The 17,593-nt window shown below is 36.5% G+C and overlaps 2 protein-coding genes across 7 annotated transcripts in view; one reads left to right on the top strand and one right to left on the bottom strand.

The window, feature by feature from the left end:
- The window catches only part of ALG6 (ALG6, alpha-1,3-glucosyltransferase), a 58,090-nt gene extending 49,199 nt beyond the window's left edge, over positions 1-8,891 (top strand). For both annotated transcript variants that reach the window (XM_027537034.1, XM_027537035.1), the window contains exons 13-15: positions 2,064-2,132; positions 2,253-2,451; positions 8,070-8,891. In XM_027537034.1, coding sequence (XP_027392835.1) covers positions 2,064-2,132; positions 2,253-2,451; positions 8,070-8,267 — 466 coding nt within the window. In that variant the 3' untranslated portion in view covers positions 8,268-8,891. The remainder of the gene's footprint in view (positions 1-2,063; positions 2,133-2,252; positions 2,452-8,069) is intronic.
- The window catches only part of ITGB3BP (integrin subunit beta 3 binding protein), a 106,783-nt gene continuing 90,053 nt past the window's right edge, over positions 864-17,593 (bottom strand). For 2 of the 5 annotated variants that reach the window (XM_027537036.1, XM_027537037.1), the window contains exon 8: positions 11,981-12,731. In XM_027537036.1, coding sequence (XP_027392837.1) covers positions 12,649-12,731 — 83 coding nt within the window. In that variant the 3' untranslated portion in view covers positions 11,981-12,648. The other 3 variants (XR_003510340.1, XM_027537040.1, XM_027537039.1) reach the window with 3 other exon arrangements.

Raw genomic sequence — 17,593 nt, 5'->3', positions numbered from 1 at the left:
TATTTTTTTTTGTAGATAGTGTGTAAAGAGTTGAAATTATTGAGTAATGAGGGAAGTGATTCTTGAGGCTGGTGGATGATAACAAAGATGAGGAATAATAGGGAATAAAGCCTGACGACAAGAGATTGAAAGCTGGAGCTTGTTAGGGCAGGGAGAAGGGAGAAGGGAAGTCATGATGAAGATCAAGGAGGTTCTTTCTCTCCTCTGGGCCAAACCGTTTGAAGGTTGGGGAAACAGGAACAATAAAACAGGCACAACTGAGAAGGCAGAGGGGCAGCATTTTCTTCCTCGGGGGGAGAGAACCAGAATTTGTTTTGAACAAGGTAGTGAAAGAAGAGGTTGAGGATGTTGAGGATTTTGCTGCTTAGTTACAAATATTAAGTGCCTTGAAGCCAAGCGCTGAGTTCTGTCTTCTCACTGCATCCCTTTCAGAGCAACACTTTGACATAAGCGTTGTTGTTCAGTTGCTAAGTTGTGTCCAGCTCTTTGTGACTCTATGGACTGCAGCACGCCAGGCTTCCCTGTCCTTCACTATCTCCTGGAGTTTGCTTAGACTCATGTCCATTGATTTGGTTGTGCCATCCAACCGTCTCATTCTCTGTTGTCCCCTTCTCTCCGTGGCTTAGATGGTAAAGAATCTGCCTGCAATGCAGGAGACCTGGGTTCAATCCTGGGTTGGGAAAATCCCCTGTAGAAGGGAATGACTACCCACTCCAGTATTCTTGCTTGGAGAATTCTATGGACAGAGGAGCCTGGCAGGCCACAGTCCACGCGGTCACAAAGAGTTAGACACGACTGAGTGACTAACACTTTACATAATACATTTTCAATAAATGAATATCAAGTGATTAAATAGCAAAGGATTCTGACCCAGAAAGAGAAAATAATGTTTACTGAGTCATTTTCTAAATGCTTGTAATTAACAGAAATACATACTGATTTTAAAAGCATCAAGCAATCAAAGTCCTGTAGTATTTTCTTTTAGTGCAGTAGTTTTCAGTCAGTTATAATCCCAGGCTTCACATCTCATACGCTAGTTGCCATGAGAAGTCATCCTTTTTAAGAAATGAGAATACAAAAATCTTTTAAAATAAGGAGACCCCTAATAAAAATAACAACAACAACAAAATGTAATTCAACAACTACTATCACTAGTAAAGTTATTTTTTTTTACTGAAAAATAAACACTAGATAATACTTGGAAGGGTTCTTTCAACTACTCAGCAATCCAAGTTATTATTTCCATATATACATAAGAAAAGGTTAAACTAATCATTTGTTCAAGGTCATAAGTAAGTGTCAGGAATGAGGCTCGGACTTAGGTCTTCTGACTAGCCCCCTTCTTCATGAACACAGCCACAGTTGAATCCAGAAGGTAATAACGACTGGGGGTGATTGGTGCTCAGGAGGTCACAGATGTTGGACCCGTGACCCTAATCAGCTCTTTAATAAAGCCAGTTGGTCCATCTGTTGGTGTTATCTTCCTCTTCCTATACTGTTTCTCTTTCCATGTAGCCTTGTCCTACTCATTTTTTCCTTTTATTCTACCATCATCAACCCTTTATCATTTTTCTTTGCTTCTGTTGGCCTCTATTCAGTGGCCAATGATGATCCTGTCTTAGCTTTTAACTTAGCTGAGTATTAGGTCACACGGAAGAGCATAAAAAAGTTTGAAAACTTTCATACCAAGTAGGGTATTCATATTTACCAACTTGGATGGAATATATGGAAAAGCTTGTTTCTCTGAATGTTCAGTTGTTTATCCTTTCTTTAAGCTACTGTTTGTATGACAGAGAAAAAAAAGTTTCATTAATGATACTGGAAGAAGCAGTTTTCCAATTATTATGACAAGCTGATACCGTCTCTTTGTCTAGATTCACTTAGTTTGGATTGATAGTTATTTTAAAAAATGAAATCAGTAGTCCCTATGGAGACCTTGCTGGCTGTGTTTTGTGATTTTTGTGTTTTTTTAGCTATGTCAAAAATCAGATAAAATGTGTTCACATTTTTACATATAAGCATTGAAATTATATTCTCTAAAATATTTTTCTCTGTTATTTTAGACCAGTCTGCTTAGTTTTAAGCGAAATTCCTTTTATGTCTACTTGGTTTTTACTTGTGTCAACATTTAGGTGAGTCAAATCAATTTCCAATATAACATGTTCAGTATAGTACTTATAAACTCATTTAAAACTTTTTTACACAGTGATTGTGGTTTGAATTGACAATTCTCTTTTGTTTTTCCTATATAGTATGCTACCTCTTCTATTAAAAGATGAACTCCTAATGCCTTCAGTTGTGACAGTGATGGCATTTTTTATAGCTTGTGCAACTTCCTTTTCAATATTTGAAAAGACTTCTGAAGAAGAATTGCAACTGAAATGTTTTTCCACTTCTGTTAGGAAATATTTTACATGTTTTACATTTCTTCCCAGAATTATACAACACTTGGTAAGTTGTTTTTCTTTCTAGCATTTTTGAGATATAATTCCCATAAATTCACTCATAAAATCTACCCACTTAAATCATGCAACTTGTGTTTTAAATATGTACACACAGAGTTTTACAATCATCACACTACCTAATTTTAGATTTCCATCACCCCAAAAAGAAACCCTGTGCCCTGTAGCAGTCATTCTCCATTCCACCCTCACCCCAGACCCAGCCTTGGACATCCACTGATCTACTTTCAGTCTCTATAGATTTGCCTATCTGGACATTTCATATAAATGGAATGTATTAGTCCCTTAGGGCTCCTATAATAGAACACCACACAAGGTAGCTTAAACAACAGAAACTTATTTTTTCACAAGGCTGGAAGGCCAAAATTAGTGTGACATCAGCAGTGGTTTCTTTTGGTTTCTCTTTTCCCGGTTTGTAGGTGACCTTGCTGTCTCCGCATGTGGCCTCTTGGTGTGTGTATCTGTGTAGACAGAGAATTCTTTGGTGTCTTTTCCTCTTCTTATAATGCCATCAGGCCTATAAGATTAAGGCCCTACCCATATGATTTATTTAATCTTAATTTCGGCTCATCTCCAAATGCAGTCACATTGGGGCTTAGGGCTTCAACATATGAATTTTGTGGGGACATACATTCTGTAACATGGAATCATACAAAATGTGGTCTTCGGTGACTGGTTTCTTTCACTTAGTGTGTTTTTGATTTTTACCTGTGTTGTAGCCGTCTATGGGGTCACACAGAGTCGGACACAACTGAAGCGACTTAGCAGCAGCAGCAGCGTGTATCAATACTTCCTTCCTTTTTACTGCCAATTTCATTATATGGATATACCACATTTTATCTATCTAGTCTTCAGTAGAGGCTCATTAGGTTGCTTCCACTTTTTGGCTATTATGAATAATGCTGCTGTGAAGATTTGTGTCTAAGTTTACTGGTACACATGTGTTTCCATTTCCTTCAAGTATATACCTAGGAGTGGTAATTCTGTGTTAACATTTTGAGAAACTGCCCAGCTATCTTTCAGAGGGCTGCATGATTCTGCATTCCCACCAGCAGTTTATGAGTGTTCCAGTTTCTCCACATCCTTGACAGCACTGGTTATTATCTTTTATTATAGCCACACCAAATGGATGTGAAGTGGTATCTCATTGTACTTTTTCCATTTCCCTAGTGACTAATAATGTTGAGTATTTTAAAAAATAATTTCTTTGGAGAAATGCCTATTCAAATCCTTTCCCCCCCTTTTTTTTTTGGCTGCATTGAGTGGCTTGTGGGATCTTCGCTTCCTGACAAGGGATTGAACCCAGGCTGTTGGCAGTGAAAGCATGGAATTCCACCAGGGAATTCCCATACATTGCCCAGTTTTAATTCGGTTGTTTCTGTATTTTTGAGTTCTCTATACATTCTTAATGCAGGTCTCTTACTAAATTGCAAATATCTTCTCCCATTCTGTGGGTTGCTTTTTGACTTTCTTGATGGTATTGTTTGTAGCATAAGAGTTTTCATTTTTATTAAGCCCAATAGCAGTTTCTTTTGTTGTTTGTGCTTTTGATGTCATACTTCAGAAACTGTGTATAACCAAAGGTCATGAAGATTGATGTTTTCTTGAAGTGTTTTATAATTTTAGTTATCTTTAGGACATTGATTCATTTTGAATTAATTTTTGTGTATGGTGTGAGGTTGAAGTCCAACTTTATTCAGTTGTTCCAGCACTAATTGTATTGGCACCCTTGTAGAAAATCAACAGATCTTAAACGTAATGGTTTATTTCTGGACTCTCAATTCTGTTTCACTGATCTGTATTATCTTTATGCTGTTTCCACACTGTTTTGATTACTGTGGTTTTGTAGTTAGTTTTCAAAACTGAAAATGTGAGTCCTCCAGTTTTGTTCATTTTCAGGATCATTTTAGCTGGTCTAAATCTGTTGTATTTCCGTATTCTTTTTAGGATCAGCTCATTAATTTCTCTAAAACCCCAGCTGAGATTTTTATAGGGATTGCTTTAAGTGCGTATTTAAATTTGTGGAGCATTACCATCTTAGCACGATTTAGTCTTCCAAACCTGTGAACATAGGATGTATTTCCGTTTATTCTTTAACATCCTTCAATAGTGCCTGAAGTTTTCAGTGTGCAGGTTTTGCACTTTTTTGTTGTTAAATTCATTTGTATTTTATTCTTTATGATGCTTTTGTAAGTGGTATTGTTTTCTTAATTTTGTTTTCATAATGTTCATTGGTACTGCATAAAAATACAACTGATTTTTAAAATATTGAACTAGTGTTAAGTTTTTAGTGAATTCCTTATGATTTTCTATATACAAGATCATGTCATCTGTAAATTATGATAGTTTTATGTCTTCTCTTTAAATCTAGATGCCTTTTCTTTCTTTTCCTTGCCTAATTACCTGGCTGGTCAGCTCCAGTACAGTTTGCTGAACACATGTGACAAGTGTGGACATCTTGTTTTCTTCCAGATTTTAGGGGGAAGTCATCCAGTCCTTTAACGTTAACTATGATGGTAGTTGTGGGGTTTTTATATATGGCCTTTATTTGGTTAGAAAGTTCTCTTCTATTCCTAGTTTGAATTTTTTTTTAATCATTAAAAGGTATTGGATTTTGTCCAGTGCTTTTCCTGTGTCTAATGATATTATCATGTGTTTTTTTCTCCTTTATCAATATGGTATATTACATTGACTGATTTTTATATACTGAACTATCCTTGCAGTCTTGGGATAAATTCTACTTGATCATGGTCTATAATCTCTTATATGTCACTTTCTTGGGTTTGTCAGTATTTTGTAGAAGACTTTTGCATTTTGTATTCATAAGGGATATTGGTCTGTAGTTTTCTTTTTTGTGGTATCTGTATCATTTTGGAATCAAGCTTAACGTTGCCTCATGGAATGAGTTAGGAAGGGTTCTTTTTCTACTTTCTGGAAGAGCTGTGAAAGACTGGTATTAATTCTTCTAGAAACATTGGGTTTAATTCACCAGTGAAGCCATCCGTTCTTGGATCTTTTCTTCATGGGATCTTAAAGATGACTGATTCAGGAGGGAGGGATAAAATAGGAGTATGGGATTAACAAACTACATAAAATAGGTAAGCAACAAGGGTTTTTCACTGTATAGCACAGGGAACAACTTTCAGTATCTTTTAATAACCTATAATGGAAAAGAATCTGAAAAAATATATATAACGGAATCACTTTGCTGTACACCTGAAACTAACATAATATTGTACATCAACTATACTTCAATTAAAAAATATGATTAATTCAATCTCTTGTTAATAGGTCTATTGAGACTTTCTGTATTTCTTGACATAATTTCAGTAGTGTGTCTAAGAATTTGTCCATTTCATCTGTTATCTAATTTGTTGGCAAACGGTTGTTTATTTATTTATTATATTCCCATACCATCCTTTTTTATTTTTATATACGGTAAGGAGTGATATTACTTTTTCATTCCCAACTTGGGGAATTTGTACCTTCTCTTTTGCCCATGGTCAGTCTAGCTAATGTTTGGTGGTTTCATTTATAAATATTTTTACACAGCCTACTTTTGGTTATTGATCTTATCTATTGTTTGTTTTCTATGTCATTGATTTTGGTTCTAATTTTATTATACCCTTTTCCATGTTTGGGTTTGCTCTTTAGTTTCTTAAAGTTCAAGTTAGAGGTTGTTGATTTGAGACCCTTCTTCCATTTTTATATAGTTATTCAAACCCATATAAAACCCCCATTTTAAAGCAATATTCCGTAAACTTTGAAATGTTTTTTAATTTAGTTAAAAATATAGTCCATTTTTTGTAATCAATTTTTTTCTTTGGTTCATGATTTATTTAGGCATCTGTTGTTCAGTTTACAAATATTTGGGGATTTCCTTGACTACTTCCCATTTTTCTATTCCAATTCTAATGTATTTGAAGAACAGACCTTGTATTATGTCAGTATTTTCAAATCTATTGACTTTGTTTATTTCGCCTTCATTTTTGAAGGGTATTTTTGCTCTCCGAACATCATCCATCCCATTGTCTTGTGGCCTCCATATTTCCTAATGAGAAGTCAAATGTTAATCTTACTGAGGATAGTTTATGTATAGTTTTAGGTACTTCTTAGATACCCAAGTAGAGATTTTAAGGAAAACTTGAATATATGAGCCTAGAGTTTAGGGGAAGAGAGGTCCAAGTTGGACACAGTAATTTGAGTCTTCAGTATATAGATAGTAATTAAAGTCATGTCCCTGAATGAGTGAGCTCACCAAAGGTGTGATTATAGATTGAGAAGGAACCAGCAAAGTTCTGAGAAAGATTAACTAGTGATGTGGGAGGAAACCAGGAGAGAATGATGTCATGGAAGTCAAGTGAAGGAAGGGTTTCAAGATACCAGTTATGTGTTATTTTGAATGCTGCTGAGAGATCCATTAAGGTAATAAGAACTGACTACTGGGTTTAGTTTAGTGGAGGTCATTATAGATCTTTACCAAGGCAGTGTCATTGGAGAATGGAGTGAAAGCCTAATTGGTGTGGGTTCACTAATGAATGGGAGAGTAGACACAGCAAGTGATAGGTTACTCTTTTAGTCTTTTGGGCTTCTGTCTAGAATTGATCACTGCATTACAGTTTTTTTCAGGTCCCATCAGTTCTGTCATAATCCAGCCATTAAAGAATCTTTCAGGGTTCCATTATGTCCCACTTTCATCATGAAAGTCACTGACTTCTGTTTCTCACTTCTTGTTTTCTACATTTACTTAAGCAACTTCTGTGTCCTTGTCTCAGTCAATAGCTATATTGTTCAATACAGTAGACACTAGACACATGTGGTTAAATTAAAAATTCAGCTCCTCATTCACAGCAGGTACGTTTCAAATGCTCAGTAGCCATATACGGTTAGCAGCTACTTTTTGGGAGTACACATTTAGAACACTGCAGAAAGTTCTGTGGTATGGTCTGAACAAGGAAACTGGTGCACAATTACAATAAATGCAGTTATGTCTACTACTCATTTTGGCATTTAATAAGATGTGACTTTGTGATTTTATTTAACTAGTTCATGTAGTCCCCTAAATTGGAAGCTCTTTGAGGCCAGAGGACATTTTCTTTCATGTGTCCCACGATGCTCTACTATAGAACTAGCTCATTGAAAGTATTCAGTGAATATGAAATGTAATATTTCATTTGCTGTGGAAAACTTCATAGATGAATTCTTGGATTAACTTAGAATTGTATATCCCATAGACCCTTGGAGCATACCGTGAATTTAACCCTGACTAGCAATATTATCTATTCCAGGTACCTTTTTTTTTTAGTGCTTGGGTGACATGAAATCTAAAGGGGTTCTCAGGCTTTGGCTACACATGGGGATCACTTGTAGAGCCTTCCCCAGAGATTCTGATTTAATTGGCCTGGGATGTGGTCTGAGAGTTGAGATTTTTTTTTTTAAACCCCAAATGACTCTTACATACAAACTAGGTTGAGATCCATTAGTAGAGGAGATTGAACCCCCAGCTGTCCCCTTCAGTTCTGCTCATTTACTAAACCAGTGTTACCAGTACATTCAACTGTTACCTTTTATACTGTGTAGTAACACTTTTTTCCCCCCTTCTTATAGTTTCTTATGTCAGTGATCACTATGATCCTTCTGACGACGATGACTGTCACACTGGATCCTCCTCAGAAACTACCGGACTTATTTGCTGTATTGGTGTGTTTTGTATCCTGCTTACATTTCCTATTCTTCTTGGTATACTTTACTATTATAATCATGTGGGATTCCAAAACTGGAAGAAGCCAGAAGAAAATCAGCTAGCTGTGTCCCCAAAGAAATGTGAAAATGTCAGTGCCGCAAGGCTTTGTAGACTTTCTGCTATGTATGAATAAAAGAAGCATTTTGAGAATCCTGGAAATAGGAAAGGAAATGGTGCAAAGTTATTGTTGTCGACCCAAAATAAATCTATATGGCACCAAAGCAATGAAGGCTTTTATTTTCTAACTACTGAGTGACGAAGACATATTATAGTTTTTTTATGTTCAGTTATTCACGTGGGAAAATAAGAGAAACGTGTCCTTAATCAGTGTTTACTTAAGAAATGTACTCTATAATTTGTTGTCTTGAAAAAAATCTGCAGATACAGTGAGCTTAATTGGAGAATTTAGTCCCTTATTTTTGAAGGAAATCACTAATTTTGGTATTCAGATTTAGTTTTTCTTATATTTTAGAATGTTTTAGAAATTATATCTCAGGGATTAAATTTGTGATAATCTTTTAAATTACTGTGAGAAGGCAATTTAAACTGTTTAAAGCTTGAACACGCCTTATTACCATGTGTAAACTTGAATTTTTTTAGAAAGGCAGAAAGACTAAACTGTGTTTTTATTTATTTCTAAGAACTCTGATTTATTTGAATGCCATTAAACAAAGAATTTTCCTGAATTTAAGTGGTTTGAATGAAGTCTTTCATGATCATTGGCTCTAAACTTTCAGGTTCATTCTGTTTAAATGGCCTTATCCAGGGAGGGGTTCATCCTGTTCTTCTTTGTTATGACATGGTTCAAGGTTACCAATGCCATAAGCATTGATCCATATCATACTTCGTATTAACTTAGTCCTATTAATACTGTATGACTCTATATTAGAAAAAGCACATCTTTACTATAGTATTCAATTGGTAAAAATAATTTATAACCACATAGTTTCTCATGTAAAGATACGTTTTCTTTAGTCTCTAATAAAAAATAATCACTTCCCTACCAACTTATGTTTTTAATGAATATATTTCTTTAGTAAGATAGCCATTAAAGCATATTAACTAAGTGGTATATTTTAAAACAATGCAAGTCAAACACATATACACACATAAGACAATTTGGTTCTAGACATGGACAGCTGATGCAACAAGGTATAGGTTTTTAAGTCCGGTAAAGGAAGTAGGTTTAGACAAAGCAAAAAATCAAGAAGTATTTCTTTCTCAAAGCAAATGTGCATAAAGACTCAAAGGGTAGATCAGCACAGAAAAAGCAGCCTTGAATCGCTGCCGAATCAGCAGGAACATCGCTGTCCATGGTCACCATATATAATCACCATGCCCAAATGTCAGCATCTTGGCTGGCTGGTGTAGTCTTATTTTTTGTAATAGAATACTTGCATTTAATACAGGATGTTGATTTAACTCAATGATGAGAAAGTTCTAACTTCTAAATAGTTGAAACAAATATTATTTGAAAATGAAAGTATATATAAACAGTAAAATAGAATACACTTATATTCAAGGTATCTTACAGGTAAATTCTAAATAAAAATACATTTCTAGACTATTTAGTTATATGGAGTTACACTGTAGGTTTACTGGAGATTTGTAGCAATTTTAAGTATCTCATATCTATTAGAAACCAATTTAAGAAGAGTCCACTTTGAGCAATTAAGTACCAAAAAAACAATAGGGATATTTTTTTTATAAAGACATTTACTTATATAAAAATTATTAAAGATGCCTCCCTTTATTCACTAATATCCCTGTCAAAAAATGATCTTAGGAAAGTTATTTTCAAGTTCTTTTATAGGCAAAAGCTGTTTCTGAAAAATGGAGTTTTCTCTGTTGCCATAAACTTAGGTTTGATTCTTAAAATGAAGACAGTACAGTGTATGTTCATGTATCAAATATGAGGCAACAGAAGTCATTTTGCCTTGAAGCCTTAGGGAGGGGAGAAAAATCCCCAATGTAGCATTCTGTCCAAATGATAAACCACAACTAAGTGAGTGAAACATTTACAAAAGTCAAGGCAGCCAAAGGAGCCTCTCTGTTCAATACAAAGAGAGTAAGAGATGGATAGGATGTAACTAAATAATGGTTGGAGTAACATAACAGTTTCAAGTCTCAATTGGTCCTTCTGTTATGTTCATTGGAAGATCAGGGCCAAGTGTATCCCCCGCCTTTTGCCTTCCTCCCCCCACACTGCCTCCATATAAACATTAGTTTTGTGTGTGGATCTTTCTGCTTTGTCCTTCATGTGGCCTCCAAGGGTGATAAAGCGAGAGTCATCTGATCTACAATGAAAAGAACTGGGAAATGATTCTTAGCCGACCCAGCTGTTCTGAAAGGCAAAAGCTTGGTATATCAAGAGGTCAAACATACAGTAACTGATTTAATAGCATTAAGCACATAGCTACATAACTTGAATTACATATGAAACCAATCTTACTTCTTAACCCTTCATTTCCTGACTAATGTAGGTGTCTTTATATGTTTTGCTTTACATTCTGAGGTTAGTTTTCAATGCTGGAACACACAAACAAATTAACCTTTTTGGTATATTTTAAGGTACTCTCATTTTAAGGACTATATCACAAAGTATTCTTAATATTTAGCAGATTATCTTAAAAACCTTATTTAGATTGTCCCAATAAAATCACTAGTGAAGGCAATTAGTTTTATAAATTGAGTTACTATTTAGTTATTTCAATTAATAGTTTTAAAAAATAATTCATTTTCATTTTAAGAGGCAAATCTGAAATTCTCTAAATGGAAAGTTAGTTTCAACTTCAATTTGTTAAATTTTGTTTCACATTTTTCACATAGTATTTTTATTTTCATGATACAGTGAATTAAATGACATGGTAATATACAGATTTTGCCAAGGCTTAGGGTGAATACCAAAGGAACAGCATTTTCCCCCTATGGAAATGGTCAAAGAAAGGTGCATAAGTATGGGGAAAAAAAAGTGCCATCAAGTTATAACACTGTGATTCACTCTTCCCCTTTATTTTGTGACAGGACAAATAGATAATACAAAACAACACTGGAGAAAATTAAAAATTTGATGCTTCGAAATGTGGAGGGAATCACATGTTGTCCCATGAGATAAGGTCTTTTCTTTATATTCAGGAGATTCTGTGTAATTCAGTTTAAAAACAACCTCACATTGAAATATCTGCACTGAAAAATGCATTCCAGCATTTTATAAAAGATGTAAGAATTTTAAAACTTTGAAAATATTTTTTCTGTACAAGCATAGGCATAACTAGAATAAAAACATCTATGAAGTAGAAGCTAAAGTAAACTTACAATTTTAAAAGCTTTTAAAAGGATCTAATTAGTACAAATCTAGAGCTTTAAGTTGGAAAATCAGGACCTACTTCCACTCACTATTGGGTTTAATCTGAGTTTTAAGATATAGAGCTCTACCAAAGGTGCCATTTTCATACAAACTATAAGTCTATCCACAGATGATAAAAGTATACAGAAGTGTACCAGATACATAATGGAAGTCAGGATCTTCTATATGTTGGCTTACTTTAAAGGGTCAAGAAGAAATGTATTATTTATGTTGAGATTATCTACTGGTGTGTGTAGAAAGTTTAAATTAGCTTCAAGAAATTTTATCTAGACACGCACCTGCCTATGCTATGATCTGGTATTCACTGCACAGATTAATTACAAACATTTCTTCTGTTCCTTTAAATATGATCAGGCAGATACAGAAGTTGGTGTTCATAGTGAGTGTGTTTCTTCTAAACGCCTGTGGGATATAAAAGGTGATTATTAAATCATCAAGAATTAGTTTCCAAATTAACATGCATCTCATACATGACTTGAGAAATGACTTAAACACCCATTTACTATGTAATTTGGTACCTAATTTAGTTAGGTATTGGTAATATCTTATTTGCTTATTTTTGAATCTTCAAAGCAAGATTCACCTTCACAAATAATTGTCACTATGACTACTCTGACATGGCACACTTCATTTTATGAAGATGGATTTGAGATACTTCTGAGAGAGTTCTAGAACTCCAACATGACCTAATGAAAACACCAAGTCTTACATGCCTTTGTCTGTAAGCCTTCAGGGCCTTTCAGCAGGTGTTTCCTCCAACAGCTGCCCCCCCAAAAAAGAGACCATCTTTACTGGCATTCCTATTCAGGGTATGTCCCTCTGGGGACTCCTAGTGGTGATAGAAGTTCTTGTCTGTCTGGTTTTAGGATCCTTGTGAGATGAAGCCTTTGAACAAAACACCCAATGGCAACAGATGGCATGTATCCCTACAGGGCATGTGGACCCCTTACTTCCTGAAATATCCCTTCCTTGTTTATACTGGCAGCTATGAATAAGTCATATATGGTGAGCCCCTAACCCACTCCAGTGTTCTTGCCTGGAGAATCCCAGGGACAGGGAGCCTGGTGGGCTTCCGTTTATGGGGTCGCACAGAGTCGGACACAACTGAAGTGACTTAGCAGCAGTGGCAGCATGATGGTCCACATATATTCTTCCTGTCCTACAAGAAGATAGTTTGCCAACTCATTTGAGTCTGGTCAGAATACCTACAGAAGATTTTAAGCATTCCAGTGCTCCCCTAATATTATTATAGGTTTTTGATACAGTTACCAGAACTAAAGCTAATACTCTAGAAGAAAGGAAGACTGCCATTTATTAAATAATTACTATGGGAAAGGTGGGCCACCCCAGTGGCTCAGTAGTAAAGAATCCACCTGCAATGTAGAAGTTGCAGGTTCAACCCCTACGCTGGGAAGATCTGGAGAAGGAAATAGCAACCCACTCCAATATTCTTGTCTGGAAAATCCCATGGACAGAGGAGTCTGGTGGAAAGTCCATGGGGTCGCAAAAAAGTCAGACACAACTTAGTGACTAACAACAGCGAATAGGAAAGGTAGTAATTAAGCTAATTATTTTATTTAATTTTTAAATTTTTGGCCACACTGCATGGCTTGCAGGATCTTAGTTCCCTGACAAGGGACTGAACCTAGGCCCTGGCAGTGAAAGCACTGAGTCCTAACCACTGGACTTCCAGGGAATTCCTCAAGCTAATTCTTGTATGTAATCCACAAGGTAAATATCACCAGTCCCATTTTACAATTAAGGTTTTGGGAAACCGAGTGCCTTGTTTAAGGCCACACAGCTACGTAGGTGGTAGAACTAGTGCTGGACATCTAATCCAAATCCCATTCTCTGTTACAATGTCAGGCCCTGCAAAGAATCATCATCAGTTGATCATGGTTGCCAAGACAGCTGTGTCGAGAAAGATTCTGAGGCCAAATTCAGGGTCCAGCAAAAATCAACACTTTGATCAATGTGATACATATCATAGCACAGAAGCAGGGAGCAGCAGTATGTCTGTTATCTCTACACGGCCATACTGTTATAGAGATGAAGATCTCAGAACACAAATGGAAAGAAATTTAGATACCGTGATGCAGTTCATGAGCAGTATTTTGACAGAATTCATCTTTCACATAGCAATTATATTTTATTCTTTCTAAAACATATTTTAGATTGTTACTTCTTTAATAATCTTCATGGGTTCATTTCTGCCTAAAGAATAAAGTCTGAACTTATTAGCCTGGTGATCATAACTGTCAATGATGTGTCTGGAATCTACTGTTCAGTCGCTCTGCTTCTCTGCCTTTTCTGTTCAGTGTTCTCTCTGCCTAGAATGTTTACACAGCCCATCAAAATTACCCATTTTTCAAATTCCAGCTTCCTACTAAAACACAAAGCTTCCATTACGAGGGCCTGGAGGGCCCTCTGTTAGAGATTATGCAGAGTGGAATAACTAGAACTGATTTTAAAATCATGAACCCTTAAATAATGACCTAATCACTCCATCCTGAGGTGGCCCATTTTGTGTATTTCCATACTGCTTACCCTTCATTTGTTACTTAGAGTAGGGAAGAATTTTTACACTTCTCAGTCTGAAGAGGAAGAAACTTCTGTCAACTCTTCTGCTTCCAGTAGCCCATGGAAAAGTGACAAATTTGACTGACTGACGTCCAGAATAGCAGACCACGTTTTATAAGTCATATTCAGTCAGTATTCTTACACAGCACTCTTGTGCCCCACTATTTAGTTTCCCTTTCACGGTCTACTCTCAAGCCCAGTGGCCTTTTGCTCTTCTTAATTTCATGTTGTAAGGAGAGCAGCCCATTCATTCTTTTCTGCAACCAAGCATATAAGGCATGTCTGCAGTTATAGAGGCACATGGACATGGATCTATTTAAAGATCCAGCTTTCTCCTCAGGTCAGGAGAGCACATAGATTTTAAGATTTGCATTCAATATGGAAGGGAGGGAGGGCTTCCCTGATGGTTCAGCAGTAAAGAATTTGTCTGCAATGCAGGAGAAGCAGGTTTGATCCTTGGGTCTGGAAGATCCCCTGGAAAAGGAAATGGCAATCCACTCCAGTATTCTTGCCTGGAAAATCCCATGAACAGAGGGACCTTGGTGGGCTACAGTCCATGGGGTCACAAAGAGTCAGACATGACCGAGCACTTTTATCCAGCAGCATTTCTTCCATCTATAGGAGAGAGAAGGTTCCACTTCTGCCTTAGTCCACATTAGTACTCCGAGCTTCTACCAGAGGGCCTGCCATATTGGAGGTTATTAAGTCCTCCACTAGTCAAGTTGATACTTTGATCCTCAATGGATTCATAATCCTTTTTTATACTTGCTACAGGCCAGAATCCTGGAAAGACGAGTCTGAACTTGTTATCACTTGCTTGCTTTATTTGATTATCATTTCATGTATATAAACCTTACATCCTCAGTTTGAATACTAGATGGGCAGTATGCAAAGGGCTTTGTTTATACTAAGCCTCACACTTTTGCTAACCAAGTGATTTACATTGTTTCTAGAAGATTTATCTCAGCATCCCCTGTAGTATTCCTAGTTAACATTAGCCAAAATCATGCTTTCTCGGAGGCTTCCCTGGTGGCTCAGATGGTAAACAATCTGCCTGCAAATGCAGGAGACTGGGTTCGATCCCTAGATCAGGAAGATCCCCTGGAGAAGGGAATGGCTACCCACTCAAGTATTCTTGTCTAGAGAATACCATGGACAGAGGGGCCTGGAGGGCTACAGTTCATTGGGTTGCAAACAATCAGACATGACTGAGCAACTAACACTTTGCTGGTCTTCATACTGTCTATGGCCTATGGGTTGCTGTCTCCCTTATTCTAACATTGTTTTATAAAGGCTTCACTTTTTAAAGGCTTTGAGAGTGAATTAATATGGGGTGCTTATGCTCACTGAACAAAATCGGTCAGGATGAATAATTACTGAAGTGTAATAGGGCAGAAGCTAATGTGTAGACAGGGAATTTGGTCACACAGTGGTGTTAGGGGTATCACGACTATCAGAGGTTTCTAGGGCATAGGACAAGGTCAGGAAGTTTAATATCCTCTCTTAGTTATACCAGTTGGGCAGCTGTGACAAATCCATAAAAGAAGAACATGGAAGAGAAGGATCTAAGGAAGCCTAGTGTAAGGAAACTCATAAGCAGGTTCTGAAAGATTAGTAAAATTTTGATGATGGGGGGAAAAGGTATGTCAAGTGGAGGAGACAAGAACAAAAGTAAGGAAACGAGAAAGGGATGTTCTAAGGAATGTTTTCAGCAATGAATGGCAAATAATGTGGAGTAACTGAGACACACAAATTAGAAAGGTAAGTTGTGGTCAGATCAGGGAGAATTCTAAACAATGGTATAAATTTGGATTTTACGACATATATGGTGGAGTGATACTTTTGAAATCATAATTCGTTCAGTAGCAGGACAGGCTGTAGGGAAACAAGAACAAAGAGCACAGAGGCAGGTTACAATGAGGATGCAAGTAATCTGGATGAGAGCTAATGAAGGAATAAACCAGTGCAGTGTACATGGAAAGGAGAAGTAATGTTCTGGGAAGTGATACAACTTGATATCAGTTTGGATGTGGGGACAAAAAGAGAGACAGAATTGTAGTTTTCAGCTCTATCACTGGATGAATGTAATCCCTAAAAATGTACAATGAGGGACAACATGGGAGGGGGGAGGGTGAAGTCAGTATATTTGGGGAATAATGTATAGCAGCTGAGATTGTTTATAGCTCAGGAGGAAGGTGAAAAATAGATTTGGAAACCATATACACAAAGGTGAGAACAAAAGTCAAGGAATGGATGAGGTCATGAAGAAAGAGTCCAAGGTGAGAGAAAACAATATCAAAAGAACCTAGGGAGGACTTTCCTGGTGGGCCAATGGTTAAGAATCCACAAGCCGATGCAGGGGACATGGGCTCACTCCCTGGTCCAAAAAGATCCCACATGCTGTGGGGCAACTAAGCCCATGCATCACAACTACTGAGCCTGTGTACCTAGAGCCCGTGTTCCAAAAGGAGAAGCCACCACAGTGGGAAGCCCACACAGCACAACTAGAGAGCAGGCCCCACTCGCTGCAAGTAGAGAAAGCCTGGACGCAGCAATGAAGACCCAGTGCAGCAGAAATAAATAAGAATTCAAAAAAAATCCAGGGAAATGTTTACAAGGTAGTCAAAAACATTCAACCATTATTTCTCTGTAGGTTAACCTTAATTCTTTCAAGTCTTTTGAAAGTACTACTCAAATAAAAGACTCAGAAAAACACCCCTAACATATGATGATCTTTACTAGAATCCATGAACACAAAGCTATTCTTAGTATTCTTAAGATTCCCCCAAATCATTTATTAATGAGACTGTCCTATATTAAATGTGTATATTCATCTGCCAAATGTATAACTGTGAATATTTATGTATGAACTGTGTATTTATGATCACCATCCAATAGTGTGATGGATTTCCATAGTTTATGGGTCAGAACCCATAGTATATGGGTCAGAAATTTTATAAAACACTTAACCTTACAGTGAATGATTGTGTCTTTGTATATATATTGTATACGTAATAGAATCTAAAACCTTTGACCAGTTATGAAACGTGACATTCACTGATTACTCCTGTGTAGTGGGCAATTAATTAGCACACTAATTAATGAATTAATATGCAATTATTCACTTAATCAATTCAGCACATTTCCAAATCCACTGACTTGTTTGTATCTTGTTCAGTCTGATGTGCCCTACAGAAACTATAACCTACCTGTCACTGTTAAGTTAGCTGTTTTTACTCAATTAAGGGCCTTCTTTATACTAAAAATATGCCCTCTTTGAAAGCTAGCCTGGCAAGCTCAATAGTGTTCTCTTTCAATTGGCCTCTAACTCATAGATCTTGTCAGATTATCTTCCTATTATTTATAAGAATAGATTAAATATAATTTTAATTAATGCATCAAAGCTCATGTTCCTATTTTCTTTACAGACAATACCAAATT

Source organism: Bos indicus x Bos taurus, chromosome 3 (genome assembly GCF_003369695.1).
Source record: "Bos indicus x Bos taurus breed Angus x Brahman F1 hybrid chromosome 3, Bos_hybrid_MaternalHap_v2.0, whole genome shotgun sequence".
Taxonomy (NCBI): Eukaryota; Metazoa; Chordata; class Mammalia; order Artiodactyla; family Bovidae; genus Bos; species Bos indicus x Bos taurus.
The sequence above is the reverse complement of the archived record's forward strand: the minus strand, read 5'-3'. Positions and strand labels throughout refer to the sequence as shown.